General features: G+C 36.5%; 2 protein-coding genes across 2 annotated transcripts in view; one reads left to right on the top strand and one right to left on the bottom strand.

Annotated features, from left to right (window-relative positions):
* The window catches only part of LOC144446975 (deoxynucleoside triphosphate triphosphohydrolase SAMHD1-like), a 367,634-nt gene that overhangs the window by 135,128 nt on the left and 215,731 nt on the right, over window positions 1-16,775 (top strand). The gene's annotated exons all lie outside the window — the stretch shown is intronic.
* Window positions 133-16,773, bottom strand: LOC144446177 (uncharacterized). The gene is made up of 27 exons (XM_078135931.1): window positions 15,746-16,773; window positions 15,338-15,499; window positions 14,459-14,601; window positions 13,917-14,015; window positions 13,582-13,788; window positions 13,294-13,392; window positions 13,051-13,123; window positions 12,712-12,809; window positions 11,835-12,036; window positions 10,812-11,027; window positions 9,963-10,237; window positions 9,292-9,462; window positions 8,942-9,055; window positions 8,607-8,732; window positions 7,498-7,823; window positions 6,917-7,160; window positions 6,490-6,684; window positions 6,100-6,233; window positions 5,763-5,847; window positions 4,981-5,178; window positions 4,480-4,617; window positions 4,107-4,258; window positions 3,669-3,792; window positions 3,225-3,370; window positions 2,724-2,844; window positions 2,229-2,470; window positions 133-1,458 (listed from the first exon to the last, which is right to left on the bottom strand). The coding sequence occupies exons 1-27, from the start codon at window positions 16,680-16,682 to the stop codon at window positions 1,290-1,292; spliced, it is 5,196 nt and encodes a 1,731-aa protein (XP_077992057.1). The 5' UTR covers window positions 16,683-16,773; the 3' UTR covers window positions 133-1,289.

The raw sequence follows: 16,775 nt of genomic DNA, 5'->3' as shown, positions 1-16,775 counted from the left end.
AGTAAAATAGTATTGAATAATTGAACAAACAAATAAATAAATGATTTGATATTTTTAGAAGTCATTTATTATTTACAATGAAAACATATACAATTTACAATTCCAAAAATAATCTTATATTATGATATCCCATTTGCTAATAAGGCTTTCTAAGTGTTATTGATTACAGAAACGATGACGTCACTATTCCTTTCAAGTTTCTTGTACGCTATTCCATAATATTATAAACTTAACATTTTCCCATATAAATCTTTCATACATATATCAAAAAACAACAATTTCGAATTGTTATGTAAATGTTTGATAAAATGATGTACAAGGCATATTCACGTTTTGTTTCCTAATATCGCCCCAATTTTTTGACATTTCATAACTGCAAAAAAACAAACACCATGAGAATTAGTAGTCAGTCGAACTTACGTTATCTACTACATGAGAGTGTATGCAACATTTATTTGCTCCGATAACCTTGTTCTTTTATTTGGTAAACATTCGGTTGGTAGAGAAAGAAAAGTGTTCAAAGCACGAAATTAGCTGTTCGCACACGTGTAGTAATGACACAAGCAAGCATCAAAGCGTATCCCAATTACAAAAATATTTGAACTCAGATGCGTAACTCGGGCGTTCACAAAACAATGTTTATATTAAATACACATTCTCTGTATACTTTATTATAGAAAGTAGTTCGAATAAACGGATAAACTTTTTTACATTGTAAACACCTGCGAAACTTTTTTTTAAAATTACTTCAACTCCAAACATTCAAAACACACACAAAACCATGAAACATTGTAAATAATCAAGGAGACCACGAATGTGCTATAAATACTTCACGTTTTTGTTTCTTTCATTATAAATTGAAGTGTATCAATCGTATCACGGCGTAGTTCGATATTGTATTCTGTACTGCACACCTAATAAACCTTAATGCTGACCATTACCAAAAATACGCATTGCACTTTTTGAGGAAATATTTAATTCATGAAGAAAAAAGTCGGATAGAGTTTGCATATCATTTGGTGATTATGGTTATTTTTTTTAAAGACCAAAGTTATTAATCCATGGTCATTCTAGCAAATCGTAGTTTAATCAATGCTATAAATGATTCTTTCAATATTTTCGGTGTGTAATCAATACTGGTATTTTTGGACGGCAATATATCAGTTTCAAAACTGACGTCATACTTCTGAATATCTATTGCTATCTGCAAAATAACAATTATTCATCAACAAAGGTGCATGATTTCAACATCCACAAACCACCAGACAAATACGTTTTCCTTGGTAGCCCTAATTGCTGAATGCTGTGACGTCATCAAGGGCTTGTTGTGTTTCCTTCAAAATATCATCTGAGTGGTCAGTATCGAGGAAGGCTTCATAGACCTTGATAGCTTCTTGGAACTGGTATTTGGCTCGAGCAAGATGGTTGTTTCCAAAGTAGAATGCCCCTAGGTTGTGTCTGTAAAGGGTAATACAAATTGAAATATAGAGACATTGGTTAATTTGTGTAAGTATTTTCAAATCACAGTTCACTGTCAGGAATAGGTTAAACTGTACAAGTGGATAATAGCTATCAGTGATATCATAGAAATAGAGCATTGCATTATTTCAAACTCATGTCAACATCTTGTTGTACTGACGGTTTTTAAGTAAAACAGTCCGAAAATATTTTTCAATTTCAGAAAACAAGCCATTTTGGAGAATATTTTTTTCATCTTGACTTTTCCCTTCACAATTTTCAATTTAATTAACTTCTGTTTTATTTCTCGACAGGATGCAAAATTATCACCCAAATAATCAATACCTGATATGAGAAATAGCATAATTGTTTGTTTTTTTAACTGATCAAAAGTATAGATTGAATTTTCCCTTTGGGGTAACATCATTTATACACAAATTAAAGCCACAGTAGCTGTAACCTTTCGTGATATTTTGTCTGTCTAAAAACATACAAAATTGAAACCTTTTCATTATTTTAATCAGCTGAATTAACTCTCCTAATCACTGATGGACTGTATAAATTGGTATGATATCCGTATGTAAACAATCATGTAAGACCATTTACTCAACAAGTTGTAAATATGTGGATGATAATCATATATGGGTATGCTCTCTATGCTAGTGAACATAGAGAACACTTAAAGCATCACGGGTAAGCAAGCAAGCGGTTCCACTTTTGTTATTGTGGTTTATGACATCATGGAATAATAGTTGCAATAGTTGCACTACCTGACATGCGCAACATCCAAATGAGCAGGGCCGTATGTCTCCAACAGAATAGCCAAAGCAGCCTCGTACAAGGTTCCTGCAAGTTCGTCATTCTTGTCGTCATACACTAATGCAATGCTGTTAATTATACCAGCTGTACGAGGGTGATTTGTGCCCACGTGACCTCTTGTCATCTTCAGATCCCGAAGATAGAAGCCAAGGGCTTCATCAACTCTCCCTTGTTGATAACAGAGTTTTCCAACCTAAGAGGAAGAATGGTTCAATAACATGAAGTGATCAAATGAGTTTTTTATCATGTCGGGGAGATGATAACATTGATCGGAAATGATTTAGAATTTTAAAATCTAGAAGAGAATGTAATTTAGTCTGACCACAGAGATGAGATTCTGGTCTTTGCTAAACTACACAATCCAGTACATAGTATAACTATTATGATAAATTGACGATTTAATAAGTGTTTAATTGAGAGATGTAATTCGGAAGCTTCATTCGCACCTGACCAATAATGGCTGACACATAATGATGGGTTGGCCCAAGAGCATCAGTAGCCACTTCTTTAGCACGAAGGAAAACCTTCTTGGCCTCACCCGGCTGTTCTTGCAGTCCCAAAACCGACCTGATAAACCAAAAGAAAAAATAAGAGGTGGTATTTCAAATTAAAATACACCCATTCACTTCTTTGAATTTTTAGATACTATAAACCATTATCACTCTAAATATGCTGTAATTAAAATGGGTTTTGAAATGATAAACGAGAGAGACAGAGAGAGAGAGAGAGAGAGAGAGAGAGAGAGAGAGAGAGAGAGAGAGAGAGAGAGAGAGAGAGAGAGAGAGAGAGAGAGAGAGAGAGAGAGAGAGAGAGAGAGAGAGAGAGAGAGATCACTAATCACGAATTGATGAGGTGTTATTTAGAAGGTTTCTGTTAGGTCGGTGCACGTTTTCATTGAATGACTTAGTCTAAAGCACATTTACAATAATACTGAAAATGTAACTTACCCCATGCCTAGGAGACCTTCAACCAACTTTAATTTCTGTTTTGGTGTTTCAATTCTATTCTGTCTATCCAAAGCATCTCTGAAATAAGTATTGGCTTTTGGAAGATCCCCCTGTTTCTCACACACCTTACCAAGCTTATGCAAAACCTGATTGAAAAGTAGAGAAAGAATATCAAAGTACTGTACCACGAATATTTTATTCTAACACTAACAAGTTTACAAAACGTTTTGCCACTGTTATCGCTTCCACCAACCATAGGTCTTAATACATGTATATCTGACTGAAACTCATGGTATGGTAAAAAAAATAATAACCAGTCATCAGCACACATTTTTTCAAGAAGAAACTTTATATTGTTCAGTTATGGTGTAAATAATATTATGCACTCGATGAAAAGATGGTGTCTAGAGATAGATAAGATATGATTATAGTTGGTATACATACATCGATGAGATGTGGATGCTTTGATCTATGCTTCCTTGAAAAGTTCAATACACTGTACACCAGTGTGCCATGTGATTCCAAATACGTGGACTCTAATTCTGCCAGGAGTTTTTCGTAGAGTGATCTAAAAATAGATTATCCATAGACTAGTTAATAATGATTACAAAATATAAGATAATGTAACGTGTTTTTTACTCTTGGGCATGCTAGGCGTACACTCGATTTATGTAAGTTGGTGTTGTTTTCGAAAAAGAGTAAAAAGAAGATTGTTTCAACATTGTTTTAATGGTTTCATCTTACACATTCCGAATCTCAGTTATAAATGTTAAAACTACATGTATTGCAGTTTTATGTACATAAAATGAAAGTTAAGAATGTAGATTAAGACAGGTGCATGTAGAATGCCATGTCAGCTAATAAGAACGGTGTAAAACAAACCTTGCTCCATTCAAGAGACCTAGCTCCATAAAGAACTCAGCCAGACATTGCAATAATTGTCCTAAAACCTCACTGGACACATCAGTATGTTTCTTTTGATAATCTTCCAATGCTTCTAAATATGCCGATTCCACTTGACTGTAATCTCCGAGCTTGATAACGAAAAAGTCAAATTTACACATAATTATAATTATGACCATGATGGGAAAAATATGTACCAGGAATGTAAATACAGTGGCGCAAGTAAACTAATTAGATAATGTACACTATAGATAGTTCTTGTGACACAACGTTACTCGTAAGCATGTATTACATGTATTGTGTTTTACCGACATTATGAACGTATATAAAGGAGATACAATAATGTACTCACCAGTTTCCACGATTTGATCAAGTCAAACTTGCCTTCTTCTGTTTTCATCAAGCGACGGAATACATCAAGATCTGTGATGGTAGATCTTAGTCGAGCCAAGCCTTTGGCTTGTGCCAATAAAAATGGTAATTCATCCACCTACAAGACACACATAATTTACTTTCTTATAAGTTTTTGTTTTCATTCATTAGGTTGTATAAAACATAACACTTGCTGGTTATCAGTAAGGTGTAATGCCACACGTGTTTTTACTTTGTTTGGTTAAAAAAAATTGAAAAATAGACAAATTTTGTTCTGTCTAAAATTGTGTAGATACTCTATAGGCTTTGTGCTTGAGTGAAATAGTCCTGATTTATTGATGAAGATGCACATTCGATGCCAATGGTATACTTAGTTATTTTTCATGCCAACATTGAGTGTATAATGCAATTGAAATATATGAATCTAAGACTTGTGGTTGACTTATGGCTGACCTATGTTGAACTATTGACCTCTACTCACCACTCTGTCATCCGTTGGTCGACTTTCAAAGAAGTTCGCCAAATGAAGATATTGTTTTTGTTTGTCTTCTTGCGTAGGTAGGTATCTAGCTTCCACGGCTTGACGTAGATGATCGTGAAAGAAGTTGAAGATTCCATTACGATTGATCAGATTTTCATCTAACGACATGAAGAAGGGTGACCAGGTTGCTGATGGAATCTATTTATGTCGTAGACGAAGGGAGATAAAAAAAGGAAACGTTTGCTCATTGTTTTGTACTTAGACCATTATATTTCAACACCAGAATAAAATTCACCCTGTAATATACTAATAAATATCTAACCATGAATAGTGTATTATTCATATACAAAGAATACAGGGATATCCCTTCCAGCTTAAAGGTAACACCGACAAACGTGGCTTCTGTATCAAGTAAAAAAGTCGAGTTGCTCCAATTGCATACGTCACATGAACCAAAGTTTTTGGTATAAAGGCAAGTGCTTTTCACAAAATGTTTTCATTTATATTTTTAGGAGTCATGACATCTACATTTTCATAGAATGGTTCATAAAATGTCCGAGTTTCAAGAAATTGTTGAGATATTTTTGTCAAACTACATACTTTAATAGTAAAGAAAGTTTAGGGTGGGCAAAAACTGGGAAGGATTGGGTAATCGTACAAGTCAGTGAGAAGATTTTTTGAAAGCTGGGGGACAAAATTCAGTCCAATATGCATATTCAAAACACTGTTTCGTTATGAACTATTTCGTTGTGATGTTAATGAACTTATTTTCGTGTACTTACATCAAGCATTTCTAGCAATTCCTCTTCAGACATCCCACGATGTGAACACCAAAGTGCAACAGTGGTATCACGGACAAGATTTGCTCTTCAAGAAAAGACGTCAACGTCGTAAAAAAATCATTCATACTGAACGTTCAACGCACTATTGCCAGTTAGAATGTGTAGACTGAAAATTCACAGTATGTTTGCACACTTATCAAACATGTCTCCGAAAACAGAAACATTTCATCATATTTCAACTTCAAAAAGATGTTATGGTTTTAGTATGTTGCTTTAGGGTCTACGTTATCAAGCACAGTTGTTGAACACCATAATTACTATAATATTTCTCACTTACCTTCCGTAGGTACCTTGTTCAAAGTCTTGCTCTAGACGCTCCAAAATCTTTCCAAAAAGTACACTGGGATCTTCAGCTGATAGCAAGTTCTTGATTCTTTGATCCAGTTTGGAGAATTCTCCGAATACACGCAACTGTAAGGAAAAATGTTAATGTTACGAATTTTGCTATTACAGGGTTATCTTTTGCGATACGTGGTCACGTGATCTTATAGACAAGAACGTGATACTCATAAGTTTGATCGTGGAATTATTACTTCAAATCGAGATTCAGTTTACACATTAAAATGTTACTCATACCTCAAAAGTTGAATATTAAACAAATCAATGAAACTAAACCATATTTTTTAGCTGAAAAAGTTGGCTTTGTCTGCTGATACAAGTTACGCACCTCATCCAACAATGCCCTGAGATAAAGTGGGTTATTGCTCTGCGGCGCCTCGATGATCAGATGTTTCTGGTCCCCTGTCAGCGTCTTTCCGTAGATACCTTCGAGATACTGTGTAATTATAGTTTCTTTCTCCGATGGCTGTAGTGGTTCTACTCTAAATGTCGGCCAGTTTGCCATGGTTACGGCATCTAGTGACTACATTAAAAATGACCATACATCCATTAACAGTGTTGCTAACACAGCAGCAATCAAATATCAAATGTTTTAAAACAAAAATTGCAGTCTCTCAAAATGTACAATTCTTTCGACATTGGATAAAGCTGCTCTTTGACCAAGCTATACAACTTTACATCAAACGTGGAACTGGACTAATCGCGCAAAAAATACATCGCAGTGAAAAAATGCTCAAAAAAAATGCTCAACTTACCCTGCCTGGCAATGTTGACAATAACATCTGAACACCTGGTGGCAGTTCTGTTGGTATCCACAACAGATCTTGCTCCTCGCCACCTGCGCCGCTGTCTAATTGGTTCAACGCATCCAATACGATCATCACTTTACCACGTGACCCAGCAAGACGCAACCATGTTGCGAAATCACGTACGAGGTGTGAGTCAGATGACGGGATTGCCATCTCGAATCCAAAGTAACTTTTTAGTTCTTCTATTAACCTATTGAGGGAAGGTATGAAATGAAGCAATGCAGTGTTAGATATATATCTAAGTGTTCTAATTGATACAATATCTCTACCAAGTACTGGTACAAAGATTTACATTTGTATCAGCTTCCATGTCGAGTTAAGATTATTAGAGAGGTTGAACATTCTCGTTCAGTATCGGAATAAATCTTTCCCCCGAGTGTTTCCTAGAACGCCCGAATGTGGGGTCACACAGATGTCATGAAAATGCAACGTGGTGTCAGAATTGTGTTCCGTGTAATAAAGTTTATTTGGGCGCCCCAGCCGAGTTGTAACAATTCAGTGAGAAGAGTTGTAGTAATGAGCTATACCTTCTGAGTAACTTGACATGCGAGGCACTTTCTGCTGACGAACCGATAAAATGGACAAAAGTAAACGCATTCTGGTTCTCTTCTTCATATTTTCCGACCCAGTTCGCAACCAGTGCAGACTTTCCAGACCCTGATTCGCCAAGAATTACCAGTGGTACTTTCTTTTTTTCGGACATGAATGTTTGGATGCTGTCGAAATATTCCTGTCTTCCTATGTAGACCCGTCTTCTAGCTTCTGCGAACGCCATGTGGGCCTCTCTCTCACGTTCGAGAACTGTCAACTCAGTACCGATTGGAAAATCTTGATCGACACAGCTTTCCAGATCCTAATAAAAAGTAACATATTGTCAGTGTTATTGTAGCTTTATTGGGTCTACCTTTGACTTCGAACTTCCCCAAATATTTCATAACATAAACAGATTGACAACATTGAATTTGAAAAACAAGCAAATATATGCAGGATATTGTATGAGGTTTCTGAACTAGTCTTGATGGGTCCCCTTTGTATTGTCGTTTCTAATAGCAAATCTTAGATGTACATTGTACATTGACAGACAGAATACAGGCTCCATGCTCATTTGCCCTCTACAAGAGAGACAATTCTCTGTATTTTATTGCCTTTCACTGTTCAGAATTGTTTCGTATTCAATAAAGTTTAAGTAAATACAATATAATATAATAGCATCTGTATTCCAGTCATTCACTTGTGCGCCATGTAATGAGTATATTCTTAGATTGATTGAAACATGAATTAAATTTGTTCCAAAGTCCATGTCCATGGTCCTCATCAGAATTGCTTGTTCAATTTTGCTATTATTTTGTATTGCTCTTATGTATCTGGTGAAAGCAATTCATATCGATAACATAATATAATCAATGGGCTTTCGGAGATCTAGAGAATCTGTACGTCACTGAAATTGATAGCAATTACTCAACTAAATCATACATCCTTTCACTTATTTTGAAATAGGAGTAAAAATCCTTTCATATTACAAAGTTTAATAAATACATTGGCAGTGTTAACGGATAAATTATTATCATATTAATCATGTTACAATTTTGTGCCACGTGATCACACACTGTGATCAATTGAGTCAAGTACGACGTACCTGTTTAATTAAACTGCACACCTCTTCAGGTGTACTGTAAGTTCGTGTTTTGAGGCCACTCTCCTCCACTGCTTGTCTGAGGTCATATTGCCGTTCATGGTGCCACTCACTTTCTGATGTGTACACCTACAATTGTCATACAGAATAGTTTATCAATCAAAACAAATAAATAAACAAACAAATGAAATTTCTTTCACAACGATGATAATTCGGCGAAAAATCAGACAGACAGACAGACAGACAGACAGACAGACAGACAGACAGATAGACAGATAGACAGACGTATTACTAGTATTTTCACAACGATAGGATATTCAGCAAATGGTCAAACGTACCTTAATGTCTTCTGGGTCGACTAAATAGTCCAGTTTCTCCGGGGGTTCACGTAGGTAGAAAAACTTCCTGTCGTTAGACTCCTGTTTCAGTAGTGCCCCATGTAATATTTCCAGCTGTTTAAGACAGAAAAGAATACGTTCAATGACCAAGACTTCATTTCCTTCTCAGATTTAACATGAATTCTGTGACGACACCTAGAATCAATGTGTGTTTTTGCCGCAGTCTAAACTAAAGGAAAACTGAATGCTTTCCGCATCCCACAAATAATGTCTTCACTTCTTGTCAATATATAGTGACAAAGAGTAAATGAATGTGTCGTTTGTCTAAGATAGAGTAACCGTATATTTACCCTTGTAACACTAGTATCATACCGATACTCTTCAATCCAACTAAATTCTTTGTGATTGTCAATGGCATAGATGTAACTATTATTCAACAATTCATCTTCTTTATCTTCTTTCTGACTCCAGCCATAACGATCTCCCATAAGACAAATAAAGTAAGGACGACACCGATCCACCTGAAAAAAGAAAATTTACAGCAACGGCTGAGTACAGTCACATAAAACTAAAGTTATAATGATAGTCGGATTAATATCTATTATTTTTCTGGCTACAAGTAATATTTTCTATGGATAATCTTTCCTCAGTGGTCTGGGAATAGAACTATACGTTTCTTACATTGGAAAGAATCAATGTATGCACAGCTTATTTATGCATACGGGCCATCAACTTGGAAGAAACTAACTATAACCTCCATATAGTATGTTCGCTTGCCAAAATTGCAAGACTAGTGTGCATTATTAGTTTAAGACACCACAAAGTTGAACTTGGACTTTGGATACTTTCCAGTAGACCACACCGTTATATCAACCCTAGCATTTGAAACTTTTGAATTTAATGTTCGTTGTTTATTTGGAGAAACTGAAACATTTCGTCGTTGTAGGCGCTCTCTTAATCATTTCCCTCAACAATGCTGAATATTTCAGTGTCTAGTTTATACATTTGAATGCCATGATACCTCTTTCAAACATATTGCAATTGTACGTCCGTGAGTGGTCTGTTCTGTAGTGATTCCCCATCTCAGATCAACATATGTGAAGAAAACGTGGCGGTCTGCACATAAACGGTTCAACTCTCGGAATGTCTTTTTAATAAGATGTTCTCGTTCCCTTTTGAAATCCCTGAAAGTACTAGAGACGAAAACTCTGATTTCGCGCTTCTTTTTCTTGGCCTTCTTTGGTCTCGATACGTGACGTATAACTTCAGCCTCGTTCAGGTCATCTAACACTTGATCTGCAATGCAAAGTAAATACATTCATTCATTCATTCATTAGAAAACAAAAGTATCTGAAAATGGAGGTATAGACAATTGTCTAGAAATATTGGAAAATAGAGGAAATATGCAAGGAACCAAAAGTCATGCAAAATAAAATAAGAAAATATATGCATTTTCAATTTATCATGAGAGCTGGTATAATGGATTTGTTCTATCGATCGGGGAAAAGAGTGTTGTATAGGTTTACAGTAAATGCCATAAATTCTGGCGAAATTCCTACAATATGTATGAAAATGTTTGGTGAATCAAATGAAGGTAATAAAATGCCACAGTGAGAAACATGGACTTGCATTTGATTTCTTTCATTCGGATTATAAACTGTGTACTTGCTAATCAAAGGGACTGTACACATAATTACTACCATGACTATGCAAGACTCCATAGTGAGAATTCTCTACATTAGATTACCACTGGCATCAGACCACTCTAATAGTCTAAGCACTAACCAACCTAGCCATCTCCCAACTTTTGTACATTTGTATAAAGTCTATAACTCACAAAACATTGAAAGTATTGTCCATGTGTCCATACCTTGTCCTAATTCTACCCCTGCTTCTTCAGCCATGATACCAGCATTATCGAGTAACAATTGTCGTACAAGTTTATCGTTGTCACTGGCATCTCTTTTGCTCAAGTCTATGTCCTCAAAGACATCGTCCTCGGCAGATTGAATTTCTTTTTTTACCCGAATAAACGCTGCCGCACAAATGGCACCGTAATGACCACCCCAGAATTTATCGTCTTTACCTAGAGAGAAAATAAAGGCCAGTTATCAGTCAACTGATATGTAATTCATTTGATTTGATGGTTAAATAAAATCAGCATTTTAGCCAACAGATTAAACGACAGATTCAATACATTGATGTTCCACCAATTGACGCACTAATTGATTTTATCTATAGACGGGATTGCAATCCACATGGCCAAAAGTTTTATCCACGATCAGTCTATCGATGTAATGGTTCCGGGTTGGTTTGTTAGTCGTAACATTGACTCTCAAGAAGTAATAAAAAGTAAAATTATCTTTTTGCCTTTCTTTGATCAACAGTATCCCATTGTGAGTTATCGAATATACCAAATCAGTCAATCTAATATGTGCCGTTTGTCTGAAGATCTGACAGCCATAAATGTTATGTCTGAACGTGTTTCGAAACATGTTGGTCTGTTAGTCAACATGACAGAGTGACAGGACTATACTGGGATGTACGATTTGTCGGCATGGATATCTAGTACATAGTATTGAACACTGTACTCGTTTTATTCAATGTCGAAAAGTTTCTGTTTTATCAGTATACGTCAGTGGTTGTAAAGAACACCGCCCTCACCGTCACGGTGACGTTACAAACCAAACATGTCCTTATACTTGAAAGCTGCAGCTACTCTACCGCTGTTGTTGTTTTTCTGTTCTCGTTTGATCCGTTTATTTGCTTTTGTTTCTTGGCTTGTCTGTTGATTTGTCATATTACTAAACTTACATCAGTTCTGTCCTCCCACTTGGAAAATATCCAAACAAGCGACAAAATGGCACAAAAATGGCCACTATACAAAACTTACCAGCAGACTCCAGACCAACGAAGCGTACACCCGGTCCATAATCTTGAAAGATAGCTTCTTGCTTGTCCCATTGACCAGTATAAATTGTACCGATCTCACCACTCTGATATCGTTTCACCACTTCTCCATTATCACTCAATAAAGTTGCTTCGAATTTATAGAACCCTCCTCCACACCCTCCTTCGTGAAACCACTCGGACACCTGGTGAGATAATCCCATCGGTTATCAAGTATTAGAATATTTTACCAAGAATACAACAGCCTTGACATATATGTTGACTGTTGTTGTTAGTCTTTTACCATACGAGTCTGGAAAACATGAGTTTATTTCAAGTGTCAATTGTAATTATAAAATGTACTTTCCACGTCTATGAACGCCGGTAACTTAATATGTATATTTAGTAATAAAAGCCGCAAAATATTCTAAATAGTAGAAAATTGTAAATTTATTTACAATCATGTTGGTTCGTTTTTAAGGTAAAAATAGTAGTTTACATTACTAAATAACAACCAAAGAAACTGATTTATTATGGTACAATATCATATTATTAGTTGAGTGGGGATTACAGAACGTGCTCTTCTGAAAATGGTGTTACTTTACAAAAAGAATGATGAAACTGTCGAGAAAACTGTCTGAAAAAACAACAACTGATGAATTTATTATTGGTTACAACATTTTTCCATAAACGGACCCACCGTCAAGTGCATGTACTTCTCCCTTAGAACGGCATGTCGCCCTATCAGTATCAACCAGCACTCAATCAATCAATCACGAGCACACCGTTGAGGGCGGAACGACAAGACGTATTCTACAGTCTCGCCAAGTACCAGTATAGTGAGTTTAATAGATATGAGTATTTGTAACTAATCAACAAACCTGTATTTCCGGGGCTGTATCCAGGTAATCTTCGGTAAAAAACTTGGTAAGATCAACTTCCTGATATTTAGTACACCACATGTGTGACGTCACAAAGGCTGGGAAAAGACAGTACAGATAAATAAATGTAAACTGTCTGGTGTGTTCGAACTAAAGTACTTATAAGTTTAATACCTTAAAGCTAGAATCGCAATGACTTTCAACTACAACCCTTGTAATAGTGCCTTCGACTCTAAACTTAAGATCTTTTGGGTTCAGAGTTCTTGGTAGGCGAACATTGATAAAAGGCACATAGAAATGATAATATCTTATGTGAGTACCCGGTTCAAGTCACCTCACCTTTTTCTGTACCATAACCTCCTTCCTGTGTCTTCCAATCACCTGAATAATTCCAAGAAGACATATCTCCTGTCTGAAATATTAAATATGCACGAATTATTATCAAATCAAGTATTAAAAGCGAAACCCAAGTGAGCTACAGGACATCAGTCATAGGTCGCATACAGAAAAGAAAGGCGTCGTCTTTATAGACTACTTGTTGTGGAAAGTTTGGATAGTATTTGTGGAAATGCGAACACCTACCTCTCCACTAGCATTTTGGAGTAGATTTTGTGACCATCCGGCAATCTTTATTTTCTTTCTGGTGAGCGATCTGGGTAGTGGATCAGCGCTATCAGTGATCTGAAGACAAGTATGGAAAACATGGTATGTTATGTTATGTTATACACAGATTAATGGATTTCAACAAAACTAGCATTTTTAATATTTTCGAAATGTTGTACCAAGTCATTTGATGGATTATATTGCAGGCAAACTAAACCACTGTAGAGTATTACAAATCTTTGGTACAGTTATGCATCTAAATGTTACCTTTTGTTTTTCTTGTTTTTCCCACTGAATGTAGTCATCATCAGGTATTGGGTCTTGATAGCTTGCTGACATCAGAACAAATCCACATATCATGCAGTCTTTCAGCGTCATGTGTAGGGCGCCATCATTGATGGATACGGGAATAGTGGCTTGACAAGTCGTGTAACCAGAGAGGACTTCCTTCGTGGCTTGAAGCTGTGCAGTCACCTGAAGACGACAATGTCTTTGAGCATTACTATGACAAAGCAAACTTTTTAGGTATATCGTCAGAAAGTGTTTGTTTTCTTGATTGGCTAATCGAAATACGAAGTGCATTTATGAAATCAAAAACTTACTTCCTGACTCCTATTCTGGTTTTGGATGTCACAGTTTGGTTTCCCAGGATTCGCAAAATGCAGCCGCAGTTTATACTCTCCGTTTGGTACATCCGGGACCTGTAAATATCACAAACAACCATGGCCTCGTTAATAATGTAATAGACGATTTATCAGCTTCATGAATGCACTTTGCATGTGTCCTTTTATAGTGAGCTTCATTATTATGCAAATTCGTGCTAGTTTCAAGTTCAAGTTCTCTCTAATAAAATCATAACGCATACAAAAACCAACACTGCTAAACACTAAAACCCCTACTTTCTACTGAAATCAATAGTCAAGATGATGCTGAACGCCGTCCAACAAGTCGGAATATAGATGAGTCACGTGATAAAACATACGCAAATTTGAATAAAAAAGGCTAGCTTAGTGAAACTACACATGGAATATTTTGAAGAATTCAACAATTTGATACATAAAGTCGACTTATTTTAAACTAACGACTACACAAGATAGCAAATTGTGTGAGGTGTTATTTGAAACAAAAGGAAAACTTGACACACCTCGTATTTGAGCATCTGTTCTCCTTGTGCTTCAACTCCGGTACTCCTTGCAGTGCCATGAATAAATCCATCATGTGTATTGGTCAATAACTGGTATAGAACTGCAGGGTGTTTCAGTCCTCCTAGGGCCTTCGACCTGGTTTCTATATAAAGATAATTATGTAAGCAAAGTTCTGGGTGCAAAGTATACATATGCAGCTCAAACACGTCACAGAACAATGTTTTACCCACAATTCTCTCTGATTTGTACTGTCGGACATTCATCTCCTTGAAGTTGAAGGCAGACAAATCTCACCAGAGTACAGGGTTTTGAGAAAACATTTTTGACTTTTGCGAAGCGCAGAATTGCCATTGATTAGTTTCTGAACACCCATTCATCGGTTCTGGTATTAATGATTTATTGTAGAAGGAGATTACAATTGTACATTTTTTTTATTAGCAACGAAACTAAGGAAAATATATGCACCTGTCATGACTCTGCCAAAGATGTAGATTACTCTGAATAGGTATAACAAAAGAAATTTACATATTAAAACTCTTCATATAAACTGACTACCCAAGTTAGTGATACTTTCAAAGTTTGACGTTGAAAAGTATCTTATTCAGAGTACTTGTTTAATTTAGTTGTCAGTAGGACATTTTAATACTTGTTTATTTAAAACTTTATTTTTGATTGCAAGCGTACTTTTGTTACATATTATTTGAACGTAATTATTATTCTTAAGTTTGAACTTCTGTGTCATGACGTGCAATGTCATCAGCCAACGAGGAGTCACTTGAACTTTCGTAGCAGTCGTTTACAACTGATAATAAAGCAAACTAGATGTTTAGTAATGGATAATAGAGTTGTACTGCCCACTTTAGACAACTGATACTTACCAAGTCCATAGTTCTTATAATATTTGTGTTCGCTTTCATATACAACATCGTTGATGGCTTGGTAGGCACGGCCTGCACAATTCACGGCGAAGACAACACCGTCGGGTTGTCGGACCAGTTCAAACGGAGAACCACTGAGTTCTACTGATTTGTCGTTACCATCTAACGTCAGGAAATAAATAAATAAATAAATAATCAATCAATCAATCAATTTAATAATACAAATAATGTATGCGTTAGTGATGTGTATGTGTATTTTTCATGTAACACACAAAATAAAAGTTCAGCTTCAGCTCTTGTCTGGGTTTTGAATGATTATTTTATCACTCTTTGTACAAACTTGATCGCTAAATAATGTTGCAAATATCGAGGATAAATTCTCCAAAACATTAATAAAATGTTAATCACCTATGTCAGCTGAGACTGCAAACACTCTAACTACATACAATCCTGGTTTCACTTCCTCCTCTTTCCACTGTCGCTGAAATGCCCACTTCCCGTCATCCCCTTCAACAAGCTGGTCTTCTTTATACCTTGCTACTTGTATTTCGTTCACCGTGATTTGTATTCTGAGCTTCGAGGAAACCCACCCTGTAATGGCATTCACGTCCGTACTTACACCGCCTTTTATTATTTGATCATTACCAGTCGCCAGGCAACCGAAAACAAAGTCATCTGTGTCTGCATCAGAGGCAGAAGTGTTACAGAACATCGCATATTTGCAAGGACCGTTTGGCCCACTGACAACTAAGCCACCTCCTTTTCCTGTAAATGTCCATGCGTCTGCTGAATCCAAAGAGTCTGTACTCCCGTTCACAAACTCACTCTTAACGGTGGTTGAACTGACATCAGAAGTCGACAGTGTGACCATGTAGAATGCTGCGGTGGTGTTGCCTTCTTTCCCTGAGCTTGAAGAACACAGAACTAGAATAAGTGCATGCGTTGGTGTGTTATCAAGTAATACCGTCTCTTCGTCACCACGGAATGCTTGTCGATGGACAACCCTGGCTGTCGACACATCAGCACTTTCTTGGATGCCTGCATCAGTACGATTATGGAATATAGCCACCTTGCTTCGTCTGGGGCCAACAATTTTAAGCTGCCCGCCCTCGGCAACTTCAAATTTCCACTCATCACTTCCTTTTTCTGATAGTTTCTTCACTTGGTATATGTCAGAATCGACACCAGATCGCAATACATATATAGCAGACACTACCTCGGTATCTCCCGCACCCGACAACTCTGCACTACAGAAGATTAGCGACGTACCTCCACCATTACTACCGTTGACATTGAAGGGGAGCCCAAATGACTCATTATCATCGTCATTAGTTTGGACAACCATGCCAAAAAGTCCATTACCATGGTTACGATCATTTGATAGAATGGTCACATAATTGTGCCCAAATAAGCAATCACAAAGCAGTTTTCCGTTCTC

This window comes from Glandiceps talaboti, chromosome 15 (genome assembly GCF_964340395.1).
Source record: "Glandiceps talaboti chromosome 15, keGlaTala1.1, whole genome shotgun sequence".
Classification (NCBI taxonomy): Eukaryota; Metazoa; Hemichordata; class Enteropneusta; family Spengelidae; genus Glandiceps; species Glandiceps talaboti.
The sequence above is the reverse complement of the archived record's forward strand: the minus strand, read 5'-3'. Positions and strand labels throughout refer to the sequence as shown.

Coding starts and splice junctions, on each gene's coding strand:
- LOC144446177 (XM_078135931.1), bottom strand. CDS start 16,682: ATGGTTGTCCAAACTAATGACGATGATAATGAGTCATTTGGGCTCCCC. Junction 14,016..14,458: donor AACAGATGCTCAAATACGAG/GTGTGTCAAGTT, acceptor TGATATTTACAG/GTCCCGGATGTACCAAACGG. Junction 12,037..12,711: donor ATACAGCCCCGGAAATACAG/GTTTGTTGATTA, acceptor TTATCTCACCAG/GTGTCCGAGTGGTTTCACGA.